Below are 27,544 nucleotides of genomic sequence, written 5' to 3' on the forward strand. Positions count from 1 at the left end.
GCTCCCCGAGGCCTGGGTCATGCCAGACCAGAAATCTGGAAAAGAGACACTCCAATAGGCTTGCCAAAATTAGCAAATGAAAATACAGGATGCCCTGTTAAATCTGAATGCCAGATAAATCATAAAAATGTTTAGAAGTATGTCCCAAATAGAGCACGAGGCATACTTACACTAAAAAATCATTTGTTGTTTATATGCCATTCGAATTTAGCCAGGCACTCTGGATGTTATGTGGCACCCCTACACTTCAGGGTCTGCTGGAGAGGAGATGCCATTCCTACCATTTTCTTTTTCAGTTTTCTGTTTACATTTTTAAAATCGTTAACCCAAATTTCCACAGACTTGCTGGCCTGTAAATGCAAATGAGTTCACTTCAAAATAACCAATGTCCCTGGCCTGCCCATCTCCCAACACGGGACCTTGTCCCTCCGCGATGCCGCCGTGTGGGGGTTCCCCAGAAGCTGCCAGGTTCTGCTCCCGCTGGGGTTCTGTACCCACTGCCCCCTAGGCCACAGGAGGGCAGTGGTTGCCTGGCTGAGCACCGGGGCTGAGTCTGTGCCGCTGCGCCCTCTGCTGGTGAGCCCCAGACTGCAAATGGGGGGGTGCCCGAGGGCTCTGGGCTCCACAACCCGGCCCTAGGGTGAGAGCTCCTCCAAGACCGGAGAAAGGCCCCTTCTCCCACCTCTCCCAGAGTCCGACAGCAGACGGCCTCTCCAACTGCCCAGCCTCTGTTCTTCTTGCCTCCACTCCTCCCTCCTCAGGAGCTCTTTCCAGCTCTGTATGCACTACACGAACAGGTGATGTTCAGCTCCGTGTCTCCTCTTTGTTCCCTCCATACCGACACTCAGCCTGCTCTGTGCTAACCAGCGGCTCCTGCAAATGCCAGGCGGGCCAGTGTGGAACGGCCCACAGTTACCGGTCACAGGCGGCTGCCCCTGCTGGCCCACCGCCCACACCATCCACGTCTTCCCTTGCACTGTCAGATGCTCCTGTGTCCACTGAAGCCCCCCTGCCCTCGCCCCACTGGTTCCTTGGCCACTCTGCAGTGGCTCCTTTTCAGAGGATGGCTTTTCCATTTTCTGTCTCCCCATCACGCAGGGCTGGGTCTGTCCTGCTGGCCGCCAGATCCTAGCATCTGGCATAGGGCAGAGTCAACAAATACCATCGAAAGGGAGGTCGGGAGGCTCTGGAGGGCACGAGGGGTCTCCCTGGATCAAAGGCCGTGAGTGATTTTTTTTTTAAATAAAGACACTTTATTTACAGATAGTACAAAATAAACCACAGGACAAACTACTATGCAGGGGGAGGGATGGCCCCCACAAGAACCCCCCCTCCCCATCCCAGAATAACGTATGTAAAAAATTAAAAAGGCCCTAGAAGGAGGGAGGGGCGGGGCTGGAAGCACCTTTGCTGATTGGGAACTGGGGCCAGCAGTCCTCAGCCATCCCATTCCAGGGCCGTGTCTACCCTGGCTTGCTCCCTTCCGAGTCCTGGGCCTAGCAAGGAGGGGACACGCTGCAAGGACAGCTGGTGGCTGTCGCAGAGGCTCCTGGGTCAAGGACCCTGACTTCTGACTCTGAAGGGCTGGAGTCAGTGGCGAGTGGCTTTGGGGGCGGGCATGGGGTTGGCGTTACTGCGGTGCTCCAGCTCACGTCCCCTGGCCCTGGATGCGGGTCTGCACCAGGTCCCAGGGAGCAGCTGTGTCTGGGCGGGGACGTGGGGTCCTCAAAGCGACGATGTTGTCGAATCTACCACCTCACGGCCGTTGCAAACAGTGGGGACAAACTGGGAGCCAGAACCTAGGAAGGGAAGCCAGAGATTGGGGCCCACCCCGAGGTCCTTCCCCAAGAGCGGGCAGCAGAGGAGACAAGAGTGTGGAGGAGGCTTCCTCCCCCTTCACCCCTCCCTCCCCTCTCCAGCCTCCTCTAAGGAGCACTCCACCTCCAGCCAAAGAATCCCAGCAACCCAAGGAGTGGCCCCCATGCGGAGGAGCTGAGGCAGAGGGAGGGCTGCTTAGGGTGCACGCTGACCTTGGCCGAGGCTGGAGCTGGCCCTGGTGGCGGCACTGCTGAAGCGGCTGGTGGGCGCACGGTGGCTAACCACGTTCTTCTGTGGCTGGAAAAGGATGATGTGCAGCTTGGGCGCAAAGAGACAGCCGAGCACCACAGAGCCGCTGAGGCTGACTGACACGCACATGGTGGTGGTCTGTACCTGGGATGGGTGAAGTCAAGGATGAGTCTGGCCCCAGGACCCCTGCCCAGGCTGTGGGGGTGGGGAGGGGGGGATATGGTGAGCACCCAACACCGGGCCTTGGTCCTTTTGCCAAGCCCCAAAGGATTTCTAGGAAGGTGGGCACAGTCCCAGCGTCAGCCCGTGGACCACCTTCCCAGGGAGATGAAAATTCCAGCTGAGGGGGTGAACATGCAGGGGTGCGGGGGTGTCTGTGTGCATCGGGGTGTGTGTGCTGGTGTGTGTGTGTGTGTATCTGCATGCATATGTGTGCAGGAATGTGTGTGTGCATGAGTGTGTACGTATGTGCATGTATGGGAACCGTGTGCGTGTCCAGGTTAGTCCTTAACCACCTAGGATTGGCATGCAAATGCAAATCATATGCAAATGCAGGCTGAGTCAGAGCAGATTCCCTCCCCAGCGCTGGCCTCCACCAACCAGGCAGGTGGCCCAGCAGGTGCAACAGCAGCCAAGCCCAGCCGCCCTGGCCCCCAGCACTGCCCACCATACCTCTGTCCTGGGGGAAGGGGCCTTTGCAGGGGCTCTTGTCTCGATTTTCCTGCTCCTTTAATTGTTAAGATTGTCAGTTCAGACCCTGCTCTACACTCCCAAGCTGAGTGACCTTAGGCAAGGGATTGAACCTCCCTGAGTCTCCGTTTCTTCGTCTGTAAAATGGGGAGAGCCATGGAGTTTACTCCAGCGTCGTGAGGACTCACCAAAATGATCCTCTTATTGTTCAGAGCTCAGCTCATCTGTCACCTCCTCAAAGAGGCCTTCCCTGACCACCCCATCTGAAGCAGCCATTGCCCCCTTGAAGCTGAGGAGACCTACCGAGACACTCAGGCCAGCTGGATCTTTGCTAGGAAACTGGGGTACAGTTTCCTCCTGCTTTCACCTTCCTCAACCCTAGATCCCAGATCTGCTGCTCTGTGCTTCACCCTCTCTGCCTGCCCCGCTCCAGGGGACGCCATGCCACACTGCTCGGCTCCGAGGGGCATCAGAGCATTGCGCCCTCCCGGGCTGCATGGCCTGACGGCCCTGCCGTTCCCATTCTTGCTTTCCACCCTCACCTCTGCCTACCTTCCACCATCTGTGCCTCCCCTCCTCAACGAGGGAGGTCAGTGCACACCCTGTGCTCCAGTCAAACTCTATATTGGCTGCCTTCCACTATCTTCTCCACCCAACCTATTCAAACCTGCCTGTCTTGCAGAGCCCAGTGCAAGGGCTCCTCTTCCAAGAAGCCCTCCATGATTCTCTCTACACACACACACACACACACACACACACACACACACACACCTCCCTCTTTTGTGCTCTTACTGGGACCTTTCGTCAACCTAAACAAGTCAGCAACATTTCCTGACTTAGCTCTTTAGTTGATGCCCTGATCACCCACCCACTAGACCAGGTCTCCCCTTTTGCAGCCAACCCCTCCGGGGAGCAGGGCAGCTCATTCGGACATATTTCGGCACATGCATTTCCTCGAGCTTAGAGGGGGCATGTGAGTCCTGAAATCTCAGCTCTAACTCCTCCATCTCCTTGGCCATTGCCTAAGGCCCCACTCAGCCTTCCCACCTCCCCCTGGGGTCCAGTCCCAACGGGGTCACTGCAAGCTGTGTGCCCCTGGATGAGCATTCAGCCTCTTGGCGCCTCAGAGTTATCAGCAGAGTAAACAAGACTCTGGGAAGCAGAAGGTCCAGCGTCCGCCCCCACCTCCTGCTGCCACTCTGTCGCAGGGAGCTCACCCGGTAATCGCTGGAGGTGACGTAGAAGATGGGCAGGAAGGCCAGCCAGATGATGCAAGTGGTGTACATGGTAAAGCCTATGAATTTGGCCTCGTTGAAGTTCTCGGGGCACTTGCGGGTCTTGAAGGCATAGAGCGTGCAGAGCGCAATGAGGAGCACGTTGTAGGCCAGTGAGCCCAGCATGCTGGCGTCTCGATGGTTACAGCGCAATGTCACCACCTCCCGCCGCTCCGGGGCTGTCTCCTTGCCCGTGCCTGGTGCCTCCACCACCAGCCAGGCGGCCACAATGAGCAGCTGGCCTGAGATGAGCGCCAGGCAGATGGCCACCTGCGAGGCAGGGCTGATGAAGCGTGGCCGTTGGGCTCCTTCCCGGGCCCCCCCGAAGATGCGTGCAATGCGGTTGGTCTTGGTGAGCAGGGCTGAGTAGCAGACAGAGAAGGCGGTACCCAAACCGAGGCGCCGTAAGGTACACACCGCCGTGGAGGGCTTCGCAATGAAGATGAAGGTCATGCAGTAGCAGAGGAAGACGCCGCCCAGCAGGATGTAGCAGAGCTCCCGGCCCGAGGCCTTGACCACTGGCGTGGCATTGTGCCGCACAAAGACACCCAGCACGAAGAGGGTGGCCAGGGCACCCAGGCAGGCGATGGTGACGGGCCCCACGGCCCAGGCATCGCCCCAGCGGATGTACTCCTGGGGCAGCTCGAAGCAGCCGGTCAGGCTGGCGTTGGGCCAGTAGCCCAGGCCACAGTCAGCGCAGGTGAACTCATCCAGCCGGTACTCGTAGGGCTGGCAGGGGATACAGAGCCAGCAGCAGACCTCTCCGGGCTGCACGCTCTTCACCTCATTCTGGAGACAGGGCTCGCTGCAGCGAGAGGCGGGCAGGGGGCCGGCCGCGGGCGAGGCCCACGGGATGAGGCTGGTGTCCAGGGTCAGGCCTTCCGCCCAGTAGCCCACCTTCTGGTAGCGATAGCGCCCGCTGCTGGCCCGCAGGTAGGTGAAGATGTTGTAGCGTCCAATGCCATCCCCGAAGCGGTCAAAGCGCACCTCACTGTGTGTGTCCGCCGGGCGGAAGGGGGCTGGGGTCGGGGGGGAAGAGAGGGTGGGATTGGTGGCTAATCTTGATGTGACCTCAACTTGCACCCTACATGGAACCCAAACCCCAGCCCTGAGGCCACTCCTCGTTCTCCCATGCCTCACCCCAACACTAAAGCTGGCCTCCCCCCACCACCACCAGCCATTTTTCTAAATGCGAGGCTATGACAAATCTCAACTCTAAACCCCAAATAGAACCCCAGCCTCAAAGCCCAGGCATCTCCACAAACGTCATGCCCACACCAACCCCCAACCCTGACTCCCCAAAACCTAACCTTACAGCTAGACTCCAATACCTTCCAATCCAGACCCCAGACCCCAACCTTATCACACACCACAGCCCTCTCCCCAGACTTAACATGGACTCCTTCACAGCTGACCTTGGCCTCAGGTCCTAGTCCCACTTAATCCTCTCAATGATAAGCCAGCCCCTCCAGTCCCAATACTGATCGCAAGGCTAGCTGAACCCCAACCTCAGTGATCACTTGTAACCAGTGACGTCCACCAGGATGTGCTCATAGGCAGCTCACGAGACACTTTACTCCCCTCTCCCCTTGCCCGGGAACCTCACATCTCCCAGGTAGGCTCAGGAGGAAGCAGGACCCCTTGTCATCCCAGGTCCCAGTGAGGAGTTGGGGTTCACGTTAGCAGATGATGTGCTTAAGGCCCTATGGTGAATGGTGCAGCCTGGAGCCCCTTGCAGGGCCCCCACAGCCCCTGCTCCTTCCAGCCAGCCTCGAAGTCCTCAGCATCCAACTCGAGCCCTCCCATAAATCCCACCCAGCCCAGCGGGCTGAATGGGTCCTTGCTCTAACAGCGACCTGGTGCCCCTGGATCCAATCCTAACCCCTCCCCCAATTTTCCCACAACTCTGAATGTCAACCTCATTGGAATTATTATCCGTCTTAGCCCTGGGCCACAAGGCCCTGGAGGCCCTGGCCCCCTCCCACTGCTCCTACAGTGATGCTGCCTGCAGCACAGGGATGATTCTGAGGCATTCGTTATTCATAAAGCTGGAACACTGAGCAAAATAAATTTTGGTACAGGGGCACTGGGGTGGCTCAGTCAGTTAAGCGTCTGACTCTTGATCTTGGCTCAGGTCATGACCTCAGGGTCATGAGATCCAGCCCTGCATCGGATTCCACCCTCAGCGGGAGTCTGCTTCTCTCCCTCTCTCTCTGCCCCCACTCACGTGCACTCTCTCTAAAATAAATAAATAAATAAATAAATAAATAAATAAATAAATATTTTTAAAAAATCTATAGAGCAACCTGGATGGCTAGATCGGTTGAGCGTCTGCCTCCGGCTCAGGTCATGGTCCTGGGGTCCTGGGATCATGGCTCCCTGCTCAGCAGGGAGCCTGCTTCTCCCTCTGCCCCTCCCCACCGCTTGTGCGCACGTGCACGCTCTCTCTCTCAATTAAATAAATAAAATATTAATAAACAAATGTCTATAAAAACAAATTTGGGTATGAAGAGACTGGCCACCTTGAATAAAAAATCAGGTCTAGGAATAGTATTTTCCCAGAAAAGGGAGTGTCCCCTGGTGCTCACTCTCAACCCACCCTTATCCTGTTCTGCTGCCTGAGAATGAGCTTGAGGCCCCCCAGTCCCTGCTGCCTGCACGATAGAGAGGCAGGAGAGAGAGAGCGCAAAGCCCAAGCAGGAACTAGAGACCCTCAAAGTGCAGAACCAGGCTGGAAAGAGGAACCCCAGCCCCCGCTCCAGGGGGAGTGGCCCCTGTCTAGCCATCCTCGTCCTGGCTTTGCCAGCCCCCGCGGGTCTCCCTTTCTTGCTGTAGACTACATTCTCTTAGCCAAGGAATGGGGAACCTGGAGGCCCGCTCCCTCTCGCTCTCCACAGGCCCACCGCCTGGTGGCCACGGGCCAGCCCCATTACCGTCAAACTTGACGTTGAGCACGAAGTCCTTGTAGAGCCGGCGCCCATTGACGGGCCGCATTGCGTCGCAGAGCTGGGTGGTGTTGGGGCAGAGGGCTCGGTGCATGTTGTGCAGCGCATGGGCCATGGCGTACACCGCATTGACCACAAACATGATCTTGGACTCCTGCTCGAAAGGCACGGCCCTAAGCGAGTGGGCTGCGCAATCTCGCCGCCGGAAGCTGCAGCGGAACCTCTGCTCCCAGAACTCGCGAAACCAGGGGTTCCGGCTGTTGTTCCAGGGGTCCAGGTTCCGGAAGTAGGAGGCAAAGTCGCTGATGGGATAGGAGGCCAGTTCGATAGTGATGGCGCCCTCCGCAGCCCCCTCGCTGCCTGCCACCACGCTCTCCAGGGCCCCCCAGCCATCGCTGGCCACCCAGGTGAAGCTGGCGTTGAGGCGCTGGCTGGCGGCGAGGAGCTCGCGAGCGTCTTCAGAACGGGTGAACAGGACAGCCACCCGGGCGCTGGGCTTCTGCAGCAGGGCTCGCACCACACCCTCAAAAGCCGCCCTGCTCATGGCACGGCCCACCTTCTCCGAGGTGGCCACGCAGATGTTGCGGGCGCGGGCCTCGAGCTCAAATGCTTCGATGCCTGTCTCGCCGTAGTCGCCCTCGGATGCCACAGTGGACACATAAGTCCAGTTGAAGAAGCGGAGGATCTCAGCCATGGCCTTGGCTTGGAAGAAGTCGGGGGGCACTGTACGGGCAAAGTAGTCATAGCGGGATTTGTCGCTCAGCTTGGCGCTGGTGGAGGCATAGCTGATCTGTGGGATCTGAAACAGCCGCAGGAGGTTGGCCACCTGGGGGAGGGGTAGAGCCAGCAAAGATCAGCGATCAGGTCGAACTTGAAAGACAGACGTGTTCTTCATGGCTACTCGGCCTTGGGATCAAGTGTCAGTGTAGTCAGCCTTGAGGTCTCTCTCACCCCAAAGACCTCTATCTTGTCTTGATGTGTCTTCCCTCTGGGGGCAGGGAGTTTTGCACCCCTTCCCAAGAGCTGGGAGAGAGAGGACCTAGGGCTGAGGCACCAGGCTCCTGAGCCTCACCAGAACCCCTCTGTTGTCCCCCTTCAGATGCATAGCAGAAGCAAAAGTAGGGAGGCAAGAGAAGGCCCAAATCCTGGACCGGGAAGAGGTTGGCACTTGGCTGCACAGGGCAGGGGGTGGGGGCACTAGCTGGCATCTGGGATGCTCAGGGCTCTTAGGCTCTCTACCTATTTGGAGCAGGTATCCCTTCCCCAGAGCCCATCCTGATGGAATGATGGAGAAAGATGGAAAAGGCTTCCCTAGGAAAGACGACCCAGATCTGAGGGCCTTATGGCCCTGAGAGCCGGAGAGTTGGTCTCCATTGGATGGCTGACCTTGAAATAAACAAGGCTTCCTGCTTACCACTGACCGCCTGGGTCCTGCCCCCAAGAGTGGGGTCCAGACAAGGCCCTGGTGGGATGGGTAGGTGAGAGCAGGACAAAGCCCAGTTTCCACAGGAGAGAGCTGGTCCTGTCTTTGCACCTGGGTCACAGGCTCTTATTCTGACAGTCTCAACACCCTCTCCTCTTGTATTTTCTGCCTTTGTGTCCCTGGACAAGTTAGCAAACCTCCCTGAGCCTCGGTTTCTCGTTCCTGCCTGACAAGGTAGATAACAATGAGAATACCTGTGAGGCCACAGCGCCTGGCGTATGGAAGACAAGAGGGATTGGAGCAGGAGAGAAAGGGCAGGAATGAGGAGGAATGATGAACAGGCAGGTGCAGCCTAAGGATGAAGGGCTGGGCCTTGTTTTGACTCAGACAAGGAAAAAAGCAGACCGACGTTGAAGTGTGGGCCTTGCTACAGGAGGCAGACAGCTTGAGGTGGGAGGAAGGTAACTGGGCTCCTGGAGATGAATGCATGGAGCCCTGAAGAGAACTGTGGAGAGGGTGGGTGCTAGGAAGGCACCCCAGAGGCCCCTGAAGACCTCAGCGGGTGGGAGGTGGCAGAGGTAGGTGCTGGCACAGCCACACCTGTCTAAGCTGCTATCGGCCACGTCCAGTAGCTGGGACTAACTGAACCACTAATTCACCGCCTGCAGGAGCAGGCCTCCTTGATCCCAGGCCAGAAGCGGCCTCCATGGTTCAGACTCATGCTTCATTTCTCCCGAATAAGCATGCCAGGTCAGGGGTCCTGGCCCTGCCTTTGATTGCAGTGCCCTCAGCTGGCCTCCTAAAAGAAGTTAAAGCTCCAGCCAAGGCCCTCCTTGCAAATCCCGACCCCGATCCCAGTTCTGGCCTCATCTGGCAGCCTCTTCTGGGCACCAGACAGGTAAGGGTCCAGGCAAGAGGTGGGACCCAGTCTGGGAGGGGGAGGATCCCTCCTGGGCTAAAGCAGCCAGGCATGCCCAGGGATATCAGCTGGGCCAGAACCCTCTGCTTACCTCTTGTGAGAAAGCAGGAGGGCCTTGTTCCCTCACCTTGCCACCCCTTCAAATCCTGTACCCCCTGAAGACCTAGGGGACCCTCCCCCTGCCACACACATTCTGCTTCTCTTCCTCTGGGGTCCCCACTCCAGTTTCTCTTCTCTGGGCTGCTCCTGGCTTCTACCTTCCACCCCTTTACAGCCCATGGAGAGATGATCTGACAGAGCTGGAGGCCCTTGGCCGAGGGCCCTAGGGGAATGTCTCCGCTGCGCCAGCACCTGCCTCTCTTCAAGCCTCAGTTTCCCAATATACAAAATGGGGTACTAATAGCAGCTAATATTGAGCATGGCCCCAATACATGCTTTGCATGTTATATCTCATTAAATTTCCACCACAACCCTAAGAGTGGCAAGTGTTGAGTTCTGTTATTTTACAAGGAGGAAACGGAGGCACAGAAGGGAGAAATAACGCTCAGAGTCACATAGTACATGGGGAGCCAGGGTTCAAACCTGGAGTTCTGAATCAAGAGGCCTGGCTACTAAGCTTCTCAGGGCTGTTTAACCTCAGGTGTGTGTGTGTGTGTGTGTGTGTGTGTGTGTGTGTGTGTGTGTGTGTGTGTATGGGATGGAAGCGCGATGTTTTCCTTACACAATCTCTAAAAATTAACCCCCATTATGTGACAGGGGCACTTTCTTAGTATTCCACAAAAAGCTACTTAAAGGAAGCTCCTAGCCCCTTTTCCAATGCGTGGCAGCCTGGAGGCCCTGTTCAGAGGGAATTCTGGGCCCCGCTCCAGACTCCCTCCCCAGCCCCCAGTTGGGCAGCCCCCACATACCTGGATGGAGACATCGCTGTAGGAGCCGCCAATGACACCAGTGATGGCAGTGGGAGCATCACCGTGGGTGGCGTAAGAGCCGTCGGGGCAGATGTGGCGTGAGCCATCGGCACCACGGCTAAGCGAGGCACGCACGAAGTCGAGTGCCTGCTCCAGGGCATGTGTGTCCTTGGAGCAGCTGTCCAGTATGTGCGCGCCCAGGCGCACACCCGGCAGCAGGCGTGGGTCACGGTTGATGCGGTCCAGTGCAAAAAGCATGGCCTCCAGGCGCTGGATGCCTCGATGCTCATTGACAGGCCCACACTCCTCTGCTGGGCCACCCTTCTGGTGTACTGGGAACAGCCCACCCAGGACCAGGTCCCCCTCCAGGGTCAGCACCTTCTTGGAGGGGCCCTCAGCCACAGCACCCCATAGCAGCAGCAGTGCCAGGAGCCCAAGCAGTGATCCCATAGTCCCAAAGGGGATGGATGGGTCCAGCAGGCCTGGGCCTCCAGGGGATGAGGGTAGAAGCAGCAAAGGCAAAGAAAGGAGGAAACAGGGACCAGGAAAGGACAGGCAGGAAGAGAGATAAGAAGGGGCCCAGCTCCTGCAGAGAAAGAGACAGACAGACAAACAGGGAGAAGTGGAACCCGAGAGTGGCTACCCCTTCTGACTCTGCCTTCCCCAATTCTCTTCCATGGGACTTTTCTAGGGAGCCAGGGAGAGGTAGTATCACAAACCAGGCTGAGAAACTCCCAGACACCCCTTGGCGTGTTTCTCAGCTTTGCCCTGATCTGGGTCTGTAGATGAGCTCTGTGCCCATTGCATACTTAGCAGAGAGGGAGGGAGGCAGAGAGTAGAGGACCAGACAGAAGTCAGGAGACCGAGCCAACACCAATCCTGCTGTGAATCAGAGTGTCCAAGACCTTGCGCAAACTTCCCAGGACCCCAAAGTCAATGCCTTTGCAGCAGGGGTCGGGTTAGAGTATAAACTTGGGGGTCTAGTCCCTATCCTGAGCCTTGCATTTCCAGAGATAGGCCACTGTGGCTGAAACCCACCAGGGAAGAGGGAAGGAAAGGTCTCCAAAGGGTAGTTTCCAACTCCTAGAGAGACTGGAGCCCAGGTGAGCACCCCCAGGGGTCCTAGCTCCCAATTCTTAAAAATCCATCCCAGAGCCCCCTGACTTAGGAAGTAATAGACACTCTAGGCCCTGGGAATTTGACAGCAAGGTGGAGAGGTTGGCCCCAGGGAGGGACACTGAAGTGGCCACAGGTCTTAAGTCAGTAGGGAAAGTAGATGTGAGCATACGTGTGTCCAGGGTCAGGGGTAGTTCATCTGGTCAGAATCTCAAAACAGTGCTCAAGGTGAGACTTTTGGACACCTTAGCTCTGCATAGAATGCTTTTGGAGACTTAATGCCCCTGTTTTTTCTTCAGCTCAGATCCAAGCAGAGAAAGTCACCATCTCTAATGCATCTCTATCCGCATCCTCTCCCCATCCTGTCCACCCTGGCCCTGGCCCTTGGGGACTCCTCCTTCCCTCTTCCACTCTGCGCTTCACTTGTACCCCAGCTACCCTCCCAGATGCCCACCTCACACAGGCTCTCACAATCATGCAGGCTTGGGAAGGCTAGGAGAAGGAAACTGAGGCTGAAGAAGGACAGGACCCCATGTCCTCGCCACAGAGACTGGGATTCTTCACTTTGCCCCTCAGCTCCTCAGGGTTAATCTCCCCCTGGTGCCAGGGCAGGGAGACTGGGATCCTGTGGGTACCCAGAAAGCAGCAGCTCAACCAGGCAACCAGGAGAGAGAGGCAAGCATGAAGACCAGGACCGATGGGGAAGGGACCCAGATGGGGGCTGAGGCCCAAACTGGTCAAGACCACAAGCCTCCCACAGGGGCAGCCAGGACCAAAATCCAGACAGGGACAATACCCTGAAGGGAGACGGAACCCCAGAGGGGGGCAGCCAGGGGATCTGGGCCACGAAATTTGGACAGGGAGTGATTGAGCCCTAGAGGCTGACACAAAGACAGGGGCACAGACAGAAAGACAGACCAAAGGATGGAAGGAGAGGAGGAACGAAGGAGCGTGATGCAGGGCGTGCGTTCTCTGGGGAAGAAAGGCGGGATGCCTGGGGCTGTCTTCCCGCTTCCCGGAGCTCCTGGTGAGCACTGTCTGGACGCCCCGGCCCGGGAGCCCCAGAACTCGAGGGCCCACGGGTCTCCGGGACATGGGGTCAGGATCATTAAGGTCGGCGGCGGCCGCGGCACCACGGGCTTACCCTACCTGGCGTGCCCGACTCCGGCGCGGAGAGAAACGGAGAGGAGCCGGGGGCGCAGGGTTCCAGCTCTCGCTCGCTGGCTTGCTCCCTCGCTCAGCAGCTCTGCACTCCCCGCCCGCCCGCTCGCCCGGCCGCTTTCAATCGCGGCCCGCCCCGCCCCTGGCCCCGGCCCGCCCCCAGCCCCTCCTCCGTTCCTCCCCACTCCGGATCTCCCGCTCCCAACCGGGCCCCCGCCTCCCTCCAGACTCCAGCACCGCTCCTTGCCCTGAGCCTCCGGCTCCTGTTCTTCGCGGGGCTTCCGTCCCGGAGCTGTCCACCGCGTGGTGCTGAATCCTCGGGCGCTCCCGCTCTGCGCAGAAGCGGGTGCCTATCAGCCCCCTCCACCCCGCGGTCAGACTGCAGCCCACAGAGCAGCGGGCACGGGACACAGGGCCAGGAAGGTCACTGAGCCCCAGGAGGTGCGCACAGTGTTGTGGGGTCCCATCTATGAGAGCGGTGGGGCTAGCCTTAGGGTTGCAAGGTGCCAAAGGGAGATAGGTAAGGGGGCACGTGGGAGATAGGTAGAGAGCTTAGCCTGCTGCGACAAGTCTGTCCCTGTCCTCACATCCATTCTCTCAATCCACAGACTGCAGCTCAGTCCACATGCCAGGCTTGGGGGTAGGGGCATGTGCCTTTGGCCCCATGTGAGAGCTGGGGCCTGAGTCACTAGGAGGAAGAGATGGGGGTGGGTGGTCAGAGGAAGATGGGGCCTCCTCTTCCTACAGATGACCTTTAAAGCTGCTACCCAGCCCCCCTACACACACCCAGCCCTGACCTCCTCCCCCACCCACCTCACTAATCCCCACCCTCATGTACAAAGGGCATTTATGGCAAAGAGATAACCTGGGGTATGTGGGGGTGCTGCAGGGCCAGGGACTAGGGTCAACCCTAAGGGACATGCTGGGGCTGGCAGGGGGACCTGGGAGGGGAGGGGGTGGAGGAGAGGCTCCTGAAACTGGCTACTGCGTAGGAGGGAATGGGAGCTGGAGCCCAAGCAGAGGGAGGACAACTCTGAGAAGATGCTCTTGACTCTTCTCCCCCCCTGCAGCAGAATGGAGGACGCCCCTGGGTAGAAGGTGGTGGATAAAATGCAGCACCCAATCATGCTGAAGGGTTTGGAGAGGGGACCTGCACCCAGGTTAGCCTCACAGCTTGCACACACACTAGGTGCTACAGTGCACAGCATCCCTACATATGCTCCCCTGGCAGTGCCCTTTCTTCCACAGGTGTCAGTAGAGGCACAGCTAGCTCAGACACACGCTAATGAGCACATGCCAAGCCCAGGTCCCTCTGGCACATACACCTACATCTGCGTGTCGCAGTTGGTGGGGAGGGGTGTCACCAAGGAAGGACAGGCTTTTTCCCTGGACACAGAAACCCGATGCCCCACTGTGCTGGGAAAAGCACAGCTGTGAAACAAACACATCAAACCCAAACAAACCCAAACTCCTCTGCTAATGGGAGGTGAGGTGACAGCAGGAAGGGTTCAGAGTTGTCGGACAAGGCTGGAGGGACAGATACACTGTCTTCCAGCTCCGGCTAGTTCAAAGCAACTGCTGCCTGGGGTAAGTGAGTGATGAGCCGGGCCCTTGGAGCAGAGGGGTTGATAGCAGCAGGGTGCTGAGGTGAGAGGAGCCGCACAGCAATCCCAGCCCACTCACTAAGATAGCCTCACAAAAGACCTAGGGCTCTAAACACAGCACCAGTCCCAGAGGCCCATTACGTGGCCCGCAGCAAGTGGGCTACACAGTCCTGCTGCAGCGCGAGGACATGCGGTTACACAGCCAGGTATGCGGCCACCACTCCCAGCTGTGCACACAAAGACGGATGCCCAGCCTTACAGAGCTGCACATACGGACACGGCCACACACAGAGAAGTATACGCAACCTCACACACAGCTGTACATACAGACGCAGCAATAACACATAGCTTTACATGCAGACACACAGCTGTATTCACGGACAGTCACATACATAGAGCCATACATGTGGACATGTCTACACACAGCTAGCTAAACCACAGACACAGCTGAACTAACCTATAGCTTTACATGTGGACACACATGTACACAACAACACACAATACAGCTGCGCACAGACACACAGCTACACACAGATAGCTGTATACGGACAAAGCCCCCAGAGCGATGCTCCTGGCTGGCCAGTCTCACACCCCTAATGGTACTGCCACATACAGTTAACAGCATCACGTGCACATAACCATGTAGTCATCTGCACAAATACAGCCGTACCCAGCCCCAACCACATCGTACTGCCCGCTTGGGCACAGCTGGCCAGGGCCACCATGAGCAGACCCATCCACGGTTACACACACACAACCAAAGGCACGTGTGCATGTGCATGTGCACACACAGGAACACAGACCCTGGCAGGCACAGCAGGAACAGCCTCACCTGCTGAGCATATACCAGCATGAACACAGGCACACTCGAGCCACAGACACAAAGGCATCCCTTGGAAGCAAAGGCGGGCTGTGAGCTCCCCACTCCTGAGCCCTGAAGGGCACCCCATGCTTGGCTCTCACTCCCCTTGACCTGCTCTGCCTGTTTCCCAGCAGCCTGGGGGAGCCTCTGGGACTGCTGCAATGGAGAACCAGCTGTCACTCGGGGCCACAAAGCCGGGAGTGGAGAGCTTCAATACCCTTTCCTCCTCTCACCCCAGAGTACCTTGCCACATTTCCTCCTCTCCTCAGGCTGGGGGTACCCCTGCCCACTCCCAGCCTATGCACATAGGGCTCCTTGAGGTGAAACACACACATACACACACACAAATGCACAGCCCAAATCCAGGTGAAACAAGAAAATCATTTGCTTTATTCTGAGTCCTGGAAGCTCCAATGTGAATCTGAAAAAACATGTCAGAGGGGCAGTAGCCCCGGGGTCTGGGTGCAGAATACAGTCCCTGGCTCCTTTGGCCCTGGGAGCCAAGAGGGCGGTAAGAAGGCTTAGCTAGAGCCCGGGGCAGTGGAAATCAGGTCCCTCTGAGACCCTTGGCCCCAACCTGGGCCTGAGAGGTGAAAGAGGAAGAGGGCTGGAGAGTCTGCTCAGTTCCTTAGCAAATGCACCCCAGGAGGGTGCGGGCCTAGGGTTACTCCTCACCCTTCTCAGGAGTACTAGGTTCCCGGGGCCACTTGGAAGCCCCCAGGGGTTCAGCCTCAGGGCTCAGCCTTGGCTCCCCCAGGGGTCCCTCGCCTTCCAGGTCCAGCTCCTCAAAGGATGAGCCACTGGCGCCTGACTCGCTATAGCTGTGCTCACTGCGGGTGTCACCGTCGTCCCAGCCACGGCTGCTCACCCCAGGGGACAGTGTGGCAGCTGAAGTCTCCCGGCTGCCAGGACCCACCTCCAGGCTCACAGAACTTGTGTCACTCGTCGTATCAGCTCCTGGGCCAGGAAGACGAAGCACACGTTAGCTAGGACCCCCATCCCCTCCTCCAGGGAGGGGACAGACACCCTACCACTTGCCCAGAAACCAGCATGCACAGTGTGCTCATGAATAATAAAGTGGGCCCTAGCTCAGGAGGCTCATTCCAGCTGCCCTCTGCCCTGACCACAGCTGCACTGACAGGGCAAAGGGAGAAGGGGGGAGGGATGGAGGGAGGGAGGCAGCCTGCTGTGCACTCCTCTCCCTCCCCCCTGAATTAGCGTCACAACTCCCTGCGCTCCCACAAAGCCTGCTGCCCCCCACCCCCCAAGAGTCCATTAAGGACTACTCAGCCCTGAGGTGAGGGGCTGAGGGTAGAACAAAGAGATTCAAGTAATGTCCCCTCCTCCACACCCCATTTCAGTCTTGGAGAGAGGTTTGTCCAACACCAGCTATAGACAGGCCCATAAGGCATGAGGACGAGAGAATGGACCAGGAGGCCCACTCTCTTGTCCCCTCCCCCATGCAGGGCTCCCCAAGGAACAGCCATATCCAGGAAGGCAGCTGGTCTCAGCCTCTGGCCCCCGTTGAGCCCTGATTTGAGGAGGCAGCTAGGGCAGGGAGAAGTGGGATGGAGAAGTCCAGATAAACCAGTTGCAAGGAAGGAGGGTACTAGGATAAAGCATTTTAAGGCCTTTCTTCCCCTATGCCTGGGTCACCCCAGAGGAGCCCTTAATTATCCCCAACCATTACTAGCAGTTTCTGGGCTACAAAGCAGCAAAAGGGGACCATGAGAGGACTCTGCTGGCAGCTAGAGAGCCCTGAGACAGGGCTGAGGATCCAGATCCCTCCCAGTCTGTTCCTAACACGTTCTCCAGGCAAGCAGACACTTCATTTGCCCTGGTCATGAGCAACCCCTCAAATAATCTCCCCAGATCAGAGGCCCTGACAACAGCTGGCGGGGGGGGGGGGGGGACGACAAAGAGCTCAGGCCCACTGTGTAGGAATCCAGATTGAGAGAAGGCTGATCTGCCTCCCTTCTGTGTGAGAGGAAGAGGGGCAGCTGTCAAACACCAGAGGTGAGGGGTGGGCCAACTTCCCCAGATCCTGTCTCCATGGTGATGCAGCCCCGAGCCAGGAGCAGCTGGGGACTGCTTGGCATTTCGACTTGGCCTGGAACTTTCACTGTGCCTCAGATGGGGACTAAAATAAGGGTGGGGGGATTTGGGGTCTGTTCCTCCAGTTCCCTTGGCCCCGAGAAGGTGCCCCTTGGGCCTACTGGCAGAGGTGAGGTAGGTTCTGGAAGTGCCAGCCTGCTGGTCCAGGGCCCTCTTCTTGCTGGGGCCCTAGTCATGGCTCCCAGAATAGAGGCAGCCAAGAGTGAGCCTGGGCTATACGCTGAGTTACGGGTGGTTCCTTCTGACTCTAGGGCAGGACTCCAGCCCCTTATTCGCTCCTTAAATGGGGATAATCTGTGCCCCAGGGGCTGCAGGCCTGAAAGGAGCAAATGAAATGGGGCTTCCGGGCCCCATTAAACTGTCATGTTCCACCAGCCCACCTACCCAATGGCTCTCTTGGGACCTGGATATGGGAACCTGCCTGCTTGCCAGGAGGCTGACCGCTCCCTCTCCCAGCTCCTAGGCTACAAATGATCAGAGGATGGAGCCCAGGGATGCCCCTTCAGGCTGGCGCCCAGTGTGCTAAGATGAGGACAGCCCCTGTGGGGACATGTGGACACTTCTGGCAAATGAGTCCAAGGCAGGGAACTGGCATCCCTCCAGCCCCACCAAGGTCTTATGTCCACCTGGGCCTGTGTCCCAGGGAAGAAAAGGCCAGGCAAGGAAGGGCAGCACCTAAGTCTCCAGGGCTGCTGGGGCAGAGAACGAAGCTGCCACCTTCACCCCAGTCTCTCCCTCCTCCACTGCCCACAGCCAGTGCAAGGAGATCAAATATTCATTACCTCTCTGGAGCTAAATAATACATCAATGTAATAACAGGCATAAGGCAGCTAATCACCCCCTTTCACCTCCTAGCCCAAGTGGGGGCCCCAGTGGGGAAGCAGTCAGGGGCAGGCCAAGCCCTGGGCAGCCAGGCGCCCAGCACACATTGCCATGCAAATGGTATGCACCTGGCAGGCACACACTCAGAGTCTACTCTAGGTGTCAGGGCAGACCCTGTGGCGGGGCGGGGGCAGACCCCTCGGCCCCCCTCCCCCCACCAGGAAGTGGGCGGGCAGGCTAGTGGGGAAGACAGGCCAAGGCGCTGGGGGCGTGGGAGCCCCGCTGCAGCCAGCTGTAGCGGGTGCCAAGCAGTCCTTCAACACCCCTGGCAGGCGGTGTTTGGGAGAGAAGCTGGGTGGGTGGGCCAAGGATGGGGGTGTAGGCAGCAGAGGGAGGTCGAAGGAAGGTCAAGACACTCCCCCTTCCTGCCCTGGGGACTGCCTGGGCCTGCTGACCTTGTGCTATGTCTTGTGCTCACAGTAGGGGCACCGAAGAATGTCTGAAGAATGTCTGCTGGGCATTACCAGGCGGGTGGGAACAGTGCCCCATGGAGGTAATTAAACAGCAGATGAAGTTAACTATGTTGGACACGGCCTCTAGGGAGTGGAGACTGCCTCTCAGTACCGGCACCCCCTGCCACAACATATGCCTCTCTAGGGTGACCTTGGCTATTGAAGATTGGCTGGACAGAGGAAGTCTCCCCAAGAAGGAGGGGACAGCTGCTCTCCTCCCAGCTGCCCACTGTGGGGAGTGTACCACTCCCACAGGTCATGCACCTCCACCATCACACAAGGCTCCAGCATCATGGACTAGGGCTGGGCCCCTTGGGATGTTACCAGCAGGCCCCCCTGCTCCTGGGGACAGCCCAGGGTCACAAGAGGTGATGGCAGGGAGGTGGGTTGAGAGCAGGCAAATTACCAGCTGGCCTGGACCTGGAGGATGAGGGCTGGCTCTGGTGGAAGGGGCAGGACACTGATCTCCTGGCCCCCTTCTGCATGCTCTCTGGTTGTTCTTCAGCAGGGAGAAAGCAGCTGCCTCTGGGTAGGGCTCCATACTGGGAATACCCTGTTCTCCTCTTTACCTTCCAGATCCAGTGCCAATCCTATTTCCTGATGAGCCCCCACACAAGTGATGTCTTTCCTGAACAGCCCCATCCCCCTCCCATGAGCATCTGTTTCCAAGGGTACTCCCTGTTGCATCTGGAGGGCATTCGGGCAGGGTTTTTATATCTGTGTTGCCAGGGCTAATATATGTGAACCCAATCGGCATGGATCTACGTATCTAGAAATAGGCATTTCTCATGACGGTCATGGGGTAGGCAGGTCTCCTTCTTCCACCTCTGCCAAGCTTAGCCTGGACACCCACAGTGCCAGCCCTGCCAGGGAGGAGCCTCTTCCACCATCCCCCACATGTCCAGGGACAGGCTCCACACAGGGCCCCACCCTCCATACCTGTGCCATCCATCTGGGTGTCACTGGCCTCCACCGGCCCCCGGCTTTTCCGCTCTGTCTCCTTCACCTCAGGCACATAGAAGTCTCCTTGCCGTGCCAGGGGGCACATGAAATAGATCTGGTCTTGTTGGTAGATTTCCAGCCGAGGGTGGGCACACAGCTTCCGCTCCTTGTCAGAAAGTGGCAGAAGGTGGAATGAGCCCTACAGGGCTTCTGGCCCACTTGTCCCTAAGAGGCCCTAGGAACTATCTGTTGTTCATTCCCTCCCAGAGGGCTGGCTCGGCTTCTTGCCTCAATCTCCCCCAAGTACCAAATCCCTGTTGACACACAGCACCCTAAGGGCAGGGCCCCATACTACAGGAGGCAGTGACCTAAGGACCCAGGAGTCCTTGGGACAACACCCTGAGACAGGTGCTAAAAGAATCCAGGGGCCTGGCACTGCCCCTGGCACCACTAAACCAATCTATCCATATGTCTGCAACCAAAAGGCTGTTCCAGAAAGCACTAGTCTCAAGGAGCCATGATGCTTAGCACCCAACTACCCCAGGGACAGGGACGCCATGGACTATGGCCCCAGGCACCCAAGCCAAGCCAAGCCAAGTTCTGACCTTCTAGATTTCCCATCTCAGCATCTCCAGGCTGTGACCTCCTCCCCACCCTGGATAATGCTGACTGACCCCGAGATCTCAGGAAAGACCAGGGCTCCTGACCCTTAGGCCTCCAGCCTCTGCCCTTGCAGACATGCTACTGACAAACCCTGGACAGGGGCTCCAGGCCAGCGAAACCCCTTTTGCACTCCCGTTCCCTCCTAGTTCAGGTCTACACCAACCTCCAGGACTATCAGATGTAGTTGGTTCCCTCCCCTTCTAGCACCTGCCCAGAGTTTCGGCCAAGGGGGAAGAGGCAGACCCTAGGCTATAGGGGTAGGCAGGACAAGGAGAACTAGTACTGGACATTATCCTGACGCCCCAGTGGGCCGAAGTACCAGTGTATAGGGCCCTGAGTTCTGAGAGAGGCATTCCCCTCTGCCTGGACACAGAGCCCAAAGCTCCCCTCCTCTGTGTGTGTGGAATAGGGCACAGACACATGCCAGAGCTGCGCTGAGGCAGGCAGGAACAATCAGAACAGGGGTCAAGAGCATATTGCTCCCCAGCCTGCCCCGCTTTCCTGCAATGGAGCGCAATTACCCACTAAGATGACTGTGAGGCCCCTGCCCTGTCACTGCTCACCCGCCAACCTTCACAACACGACTATTTATAGCACCCGCCTGGCTCTCACCACGAGCTCTGAAATGAGCCTTCCACTTAGCAGTAATGAAAGACTTATCGCCTGGTAGGGAGAAGCCACTCTAGGCCTCCACTTGTCTGCCTGCCTGGCCAACATTAGGGTTGAGGAACCCCTTTCAATTAAAGCAGTGAAGAGGGGTAAAGAAATGAACCCCCCAGGGAAAGACAAGAAGAAAGGTAAGTCTGGAAGGTTTATGAGCCAGGGTGTTCACCAGCCACTGGGGGACAGGGTATATCTAGGAGCCCACGGGGGAGGTGCAGCTCAGCTAGCCTGACTGCATGGGGAACCCAAGCAAAGCCCTGCACCCTAAGGCTCCATGTGCTCAAACACAGAGAGGGACACCCCAGCCCTGACACCCCAGGGTCGGTGAAGGAAAGTCATTATTTTTAATAGTTTGAGTCCAGTATTTTTTTTGCCAACCTGGGTGTTCTTCGTGCCACCTTATGAGTCCACATGCCCAGCTCCTCCCATCTCTGCACACACCAACGGCCGCCTCTGCTTCTCCAGCTGCCCACACACTCACCCAGCCCTGGTCTTCAGGAGGCTGAATGAGAACACGATGTCAGGAAGCGGGAGCTACGAGGCTCCGGGGCTACTCCACGGCCAGCGCTGGGGAACAAGCATCTGCCAAACCTGAGCCCCACTCAGTGAACTGAGCCATGTCACCAAGCCCAGGGGCAGGGGGCTCCCTGAAGAAGGTCCAGGCCCTTCCCTGGTAGCTAGAGGGAAGAAAAAGGGCATGGCTTTCACCAACATGCCCATGCTCTCTCTGGACATTCAAAAGGTTCAGAGGAAATCTGCTAAGTGGTCATCAACCTACTAGTCCATCTCTCAAGGGCTGTAGGATTTGGCTTTGGGGGATGTTCCCAGGAACCAGAACCTGTGACCACCAAGACACTCTAGGGACAGTGGAACCCTACCCCAACCCTTGTCAACACTCAAGCCACCTGCCTGAAGCTTCCCTTGTGGAAGTAACAGGGATGATAAGAGGGAGTAGTCCTCTTTTCACTCTCTCCTCTAGGTTGGGCATCAGGGTGGGCAGTACCAGGCAGCCACCCTTACCACCTGCTCTGCCAGCCCCCTCATTGGCAGGCGGGAGGCAGCTCTGCGGCTGCTCTGCGCATCTGCCTCCTCCGGAGAGCCCGGCTCTGAAGTTGCCTGGCTGTGGACAGCCCCGTTGCCATGGAAACTGCATCCTCCATCCTTGCCGTCGCCTTCATCTCAAAGCCATCGGGGAGAACAGAGGAACAGGGGAGACAGAGGAGAGAGAGAAAACTGGCCTGGCTACACAGCCCTTCCTTCCCTGCCTAGCTCTCCCTCCTTGCTACATCCCACATAGGGAGTGTCAGCCGCCCAAGCCTGCCCCCAGGCCCCTGGAGGGGGCAGCCTCCCACCCAAGCCCAGCCCGGTCCTACCCCTACCACGTGGGGGCCCCTGACCCTCCCCAGTGGAGAGAGGCATGGAGCTAATTAAAAATCTCATTGACAGCTTAGCCTCAAATAATTTTAACACATGCCAGGTCCTGTCAAAATTCAGGGCAAAGGAGAGGAGCAGGAAGAAGGCAAAGGCGCAAACTTCCAACTCAGGCCCATGGGCAAGAGAGGGGTTTATAGTTGCCCCTGTGGCCTTTCCTCAAGACCCCCTCCCTGTTCTGCCCCCAGAACAATAATGAGCCCAATAGGGACTGGGGCAGGCGAGGAAGGACAGGACTAGCCATAAGCCCTGCCCCTATGTGATCAGGCCGAGGACAAGACCTTTCCCTCCCAGCCAGGTACAGACTCTGAGGGAAGAGAGGGTAACCATGGGCCAGCTCTGAGGTCCTCGCTACACAGCAGGAGCTGTGGCCTGGGCCGCATGTCGATGAGCTGATAAATATTGGAAAATCATTGGAGGAAGGCAAGACCAGCTGCTTCTCCCTCAGCTAGCCCCAGGGAGCCCGTGGAGAACAGACTGCCAAGGGCCAAGGACACCAAGTCAATGCCACATTGGGCTGGTACTGATGGGGAAAGGGGCCTGGATGGGCCTGGCATCCTTCCAGCCCTGGGCACACCCCCTCCCACAGTCCAGACAGCCAGACGCTCCAGGAAGCATCACCAGGACAGGAGAACCTGCTCCAGCCGCTGAAGCTACTGGCCATCTGATGAAGCCACAACCCAGAGCAACTTACTCCCACACAGAATCAAGGGACCATGAGGTCTCTCTCCAAGGAGGGAGAGATGCAGATGTCCACAGTCCTCCCCCACCTAATAGGAAGAAGTCATCATGCTAAAGTGCCACCAGGAACTGCTAGAAACTGGACTCAGGAGTTCTAGTCCCTCAGACACATCTCCAAGGCTTGCTTTCCACAGCAGAGACAAGGGGGGACTTGGAACACCACCCACAATGCAGGGATTTCCAGGGGACCTCTGTCAGCAGCACTTCCCCCAATACCTCTGCTGCGCGGACATGGGCTCACCCCCACCCCCCCGCCCAGGGGTGCTGGCAGACAAGGGAAGGAGCAGTGTACACAGTCTGCCATAGCGCCACTGCCTCAGCTACCTTGGGAACACACCACACATTCTCTTCTCACCTCAGGCTGAGCTCATTCCTGGGTGGGGGCACACAGCTCAGGGCTCCTGCAGAGGCTTAGATGGCCAAGGTTTCCCCACAACACCCACAGTGCTTCCCTGGGGAGTTCGTACTGCATCAGGGGAAGGGAGGAGGGGGTAGAGAGAAGGTCTGAACTACTCCCGTTTGGGCACCAATCAACCCGTGCCCTGGCTTTGTCTAGGGATGGGGAGGGGGTGTGGGGCAGAACAGGTCAGGTCCAGATGGAGACTGAGGGTAGATCCTACTCCCAGGTTGCCCAGAGGCTGGGTTTGCTCAGAGCTAGGTGGCCCCAAATCCCCAAAAGGATGAGGCAATGGGTGCAGGCCAAGGACTGGGTCACACACCCCCACCTCCACTTGAGCCCCAGAAAAAGATGAGTTCTGCTCTGTCGTCTCTACCCAATCACAGCCCCTTAACCTCCTGCCTCACTGGCGTGAGAGGCCCTGGGCCTCCCTGCTCACCCTGAGCTGCCCAGTCCTACCCATCCCTCCACCCCAGGCTGGACAGCTGGGCAGCCACATAGCCAGCAAACAGCTGTTGCATCCCACCCGAGGTGGTGGCGTCTCCTCACTGGGTGAAGTGAGGCATGCTCATTTTTAATTACACAGACACCAGCGTGCACCCGCCTGCACACAGCACTCCCTGCAAGTGGGGGCTCAGACCCTGGAGGCCCCTTAGGCAACTGGTCTGCATTGCACGTGCAAAGTGAGGGGGGAGGCACAGCAGGCGCTGCTGCAGCTAGAATGTGGCACATTGTTATTATTCTGCCCAGGAACTTCCGTCAACTTCTCTCTCCCTGGCTGCCTCTCATCCCCACTGGGCCCCCCAACAGCTCTGGCCCAGAACCTAAACCTGTCTGTGGGGAGGGAGGTGACAGCAGGAGATAGCTCCGGGGGCCTTGCAGTGCCAGCAGGGAGAGCCTGCAGAAGGGCTGGGGAGCACCCTCCCCCCTGTAGCAGGAGGGCCCAAACCTCTGAAAATGACGGGCAAAGGAGACGACGAGGAGAGAAATGGGGCTGCCGCGGAGGGAAGTGTGGGAGCAGGAGTGGCAGAGAGAGCTCGGGCAGGAGCCCAGAGCCTTGCCGTTGACAAAGAGGTAGCCTCTCCTTGGGTTTCAATATACCCAGCTGTAAAATAAAGAGATTGGAACAGATGATCCTAAAAGAAGTGAGAAACTGGAAAAGGTGGATAAAAACACCATCACTGAAAGATTTTAAGATAATTATATACTTGAAAAACCCAAAAGGAATCAATTGGAGAAATTACCACAAATGTTAAGATCGCAAAATTAACAAAAAAGCACAGCCCAGTTTTCTGTGCACCAGCCAGCAAGTCAGAAAATATAACGGCAGCAATAGATGAAGGCACTCTTGGGGTCAGGTCTATGTGGAAGCCCCCCAAACGGCAGGGGAGGGGATGGCAGAGGAGCCAGGCCTAGGCGGGAGGCTGGGGAAGACTGCAAAAGGGGAAGGTATGAGGGAGAGCGGGGTGGGGAAGCAGGGCGCTGTGCCTGGCACCCCAGCCTGCTGTGCCTGCTGGCGCCACTGCCTCAAGACTTTTCATTTTCACCTCAGAGCTGACAGCTTGCCATGCAATTTACACCTCTGCTCATATTCCTGTGCACCCGGGCCTTGGCTTCCTGGGAAGCTCGACAAGGGGCCTCAGCAGCCACCAGACCAGGGTGGGCTGGGGCACTGAGGAGCAGGGGAGGATGATTCCCGCTAAGCAGGCACAGGAGACCCAGGCCATTAAGTACTCTACTACTTATCTGGACCAGGAAGCCCCTGACCTTGCAGCCAAGCCCAGCCTTTCCCTTTGCTAGGGCCCCGAAGGCCAATTTCCAACCCCATCTCAGCCCCACTCTGGGCTTCTTGGGCCCTTGTGGAGCAGGACCAGAGGGCAGAGAGCCTGAGGGTGAGTACCCTATGGGAGACTTGGGGGCTCACCCCTGGGATCCCCCACTCACCCTTCCAAATCTGGGAGGGGAGCCACGGACTCCCAGATGCTGCTGCTACCACGGCAGGCTCCACAGCCCACGCCTCTCCAAGATCCAGCCATTCTCTGCAGCATCTGTGCAGTCAAGGACCTTGAGCCCCATCCCGTTCACAGGCTGACGAAAATGCTACTGATTGATTATCCAGCAGCAGGAAGGCTGCTCAGTGCAGATGGAACCATGACGCCTAGCACCTGCGAGCCAGAGGCATCAGCAAGTGCCAGAGGGGAAGGAAAAGTGGGCAAGTAAGGATGAAGAGGAGAGGGGGAAGGAGAGGAGGTGGGTGAGGAGAAGGCAGCCCTGATTTTCTCATCTCCAACTGGTGCCTCTCACTTCTGCCCTCCGCCTAGTACCCCCAGGAAAGCCCTTCCCCCAGAGCCTTAGGTTTCCTGTCTCATAACCGGACAGATAACCTCTCCTTATCTGAGGGCTCTGTTAAAGGGCAGAGTTTTTCTACTCTGGAGGGCAAGCCCCCTCCTTGAAATCTACCCCCCTCCCCTCATTTCTGGAATCCCAAGCTTTCCGGAGAAGAGCAACAGAATTCTTCCTCAGTAATTCCCATCTGCCTGGGGAAGAAGGCTCCCTCTGGATTGGTGACGGCCCAACCCCACAGCACCATTCAGACAAGCCTCAGCCCCCAGGGTCCTGCAGGGCTGCCAAGCTACCACATCTGAGCTGGTATTTCCAGAGTGGTGGCTCCCACGCCCGCCCCAGCAAAGGCTGGCTTTGTGCTTTCAGTCCTGAGGTAGGGGAGTGGGGAGAGGTGAAGCCAGAGAGACTGAGGAACAGGTTCCAGGGCCTAGGCTAATGGGGAGAGACCTGGCCTCCTGTGGGGGCCCCCACACCTCAGCATCCAGGGGCAGCTCCCTAAGGGGAGTAAGGGAAGCTAAGCCCTGGTAAAGTGGGGGGCTTCTCTTGGCTTGAGGCTATCTGGAAGTAGGGAGTCATTCAGAGCTCAGCTCCATGGCCACCAGCTCTCCCTTCCCATCTCCCTGTGCTAAGGTCCAATTCCAAAGCCCAGCCTGGAAGCAGTCATTCATCTGCTCAGACACCATCAGTGGCTCCCTAGAGCATGCAGGACCCAGCCTCACCTCTTGGATCCAAACTCTTTCTCCTCCCCTGTCCTCCAGCCACAACGTACATAAAAACCATGCCCAAATCAGTGACTTTGCTTGACCTGACTTTTCACCTGGAGAATGCTACCCTTCCTTCAAGGCTGAACCCAAATGCCACCACCTTCCAAAGGCTGCTTTACCTTCCCTGGCGAATCCCTCCCCTCCCTACCTCACTCTCCCTGGGCATGGCTAAACCCTGTGGCTGTGGGAAATGGGCAAGGAAAGAATTCTGGGGGCCTGTCACTCAGCCCCAGGTCCTGGCACCGCTGAGAGTGCTCTCCTCCCTGAGCTGGGACAGGCCAATCTGCAGGTGGCAGCACTGGCAAGTGAGCTGGCCCTGGAGCCCCAGTAAGGCACCTGCAGCAGCTGCTTCCTGTGCCCAGAGCAACGACCAAGGTCTCCCTTAATGGGCGCCTGCTGGGCAAATGGACAGCCAGGCTCTTTCTGCCCTTTGTTTCTGGTTCCCCAAGCAGACTCCTAGACCAGCAGCTTCAGGCCTGACTCTGCTTACCAGGCCTATAGACCGAGGGTCAATTAGATGTTGGCCCACTGTGCTGCCATCCCAGGCCCACCCTGGGGACCTATTCCAAATTCATAACAGGTCCTGAACCTCTTGGGCCCAGCCCCACCCATGGGCGGGGCAAAGTGGCAAAAAGCAAATGGCCAGCAGAATGATCCTCAGCCCAGGGCACCCAGTCTGGACTCAGCCACCACTTCATCCACTGACCTTGGGGAACCTCCCCTCCCCAGGCCTCCTTCTCCCCATTTGTAAAATGATGGGAATGTGGGCTTTGATTAGGACCCTATGATTGCCTTCCGGCTGCTTCCCCCATCCCCTGAACAACGCTGTGTAAGAGAGGGCTTAATAAATAACTGCTGAGGGGCGCCTGGGTAGCGCAGTCGTTAAATCGTCTGCCTTCGGCTCAGGGCGTGATCCTGGCGTACCGGGATCGAGTCCCACATCAGGCTCCTCCGCTATGAGCCTGCTTCTTCCTCTCCCACTCCCCCTGCTGTGTTCCCTCTCTCGCTGGCTGTCTCTCTGTCACATAAATAAATAAAATCTTAAAAAAAAAAATAAAATAAATAAATAAATAAATAACTGCTGAGTAAGCAACTGAGCTGAGGTGCTGCCGGGGGGCCTTCCTTACGAAGAATAAAGTTTTGAACCCTTCCACGTTTGTTCAGCAAGGGCGATGGGCACGG

At 57.6% G+C, this 27,544-nt stretch overlaps 2 protein-coding genes across 6 annotated transcripts in view; both read right to left on the reverse strand.

The window, feature by feature from the left end:
- Positions 1-1,256: 1,256 nt before the first annotated feature.
- GRM2 (glutamate metabotropic receptor 2) lies at positions 1,257-12,577 on the reverse strand. The gene is made up of 5 exons (XM_045807247.2): positions 10,227-12,577; positions 6,965-7,802; positions 3,975-5,050; positions 2,031-2,211; positions 1,257-1,799 (listed from the first exon to the last, which is right to left on the reverse strand). The coding sequence occupies exons 1-5, from the start codon at positions 10,674-10,676 to the stop codon at positions 1,726-1,728; spliced, it is 2,619 nt and encodes an 872-aa protein (XP_045663203.1). The 5' UTR covers positions 10,677-12,577; the 3' UTR covers positions 1,257-1,725.
- A 2,759-nt stretch (positions 12,578-15,336) lies between these two features.
- Positions 15,337-27,544, reverse strand: part of RAD54L2 (RAD54 like 2) — a 145,479-nt gene continuing 133,271 nt past the window's right edge. For all 5 annotated transcript variants that reach the window (XM_045807238.2, XM_045807243.2, XM_045807240.2 and 2 more), the window contains 2 exons: positions 19,358-19,526; positions 15,337-15,926 (listed from right to left, as the gene is read on the reverse strand). In XM_045807238.2, coding sequence (XP_045663194.2) covers positions 15,634-15,926; positions 19,358-19,526 — 462 coding nt within the window. In that variant the 3' untranslated portion in view covers positions 15,337-15,633. The remainder of the gene's footprint in view (positions 15,927-19,357; positions 19,527-27,544) is intronic.

Source organism: Ursus americanus, chromosome 14 (genome assembly GCF_024610735.1).
Source record: "Ursus americanus isolate L20-20 chromosome 14, mUrsAme1.1.p, whole genome shotgun sequence".
Classification (NCBI taxonomy): Eukaryota; Metazoa; Chordata; class Mammalia; order Carnivora; family Ursidae; genus Ursus; species Ursus americanus.

What these genes read in the sequence shown, in the direction of transcription:
- GRM2 (XM_045807247.2), bottom strand. Translation starts at nt 10,676, where the DNA reads ATGGGATCACTGCTTGGGCTCCTGGCACTGCTGCTGCTATGGGGTGCT. An exon ending in ACAGCGATGTCTCCATCCAG is followed by an intron (nt 7,803 to 10,226) that starts GTATGTGGGGGC and finishes CCCCTCCCCCAG; the next exon opens with GTGGCCAACCTCCTGCGGCT. An exon ending in GCTCAACGTCAAGTTTGACG is followed by an intron (nt 5,051 to 6,964) that starts GTAATGGGGCTG and finishes CCCCGACCCCAG; the next exon opens with CCCCCTTCCGCCCGGCGGAC.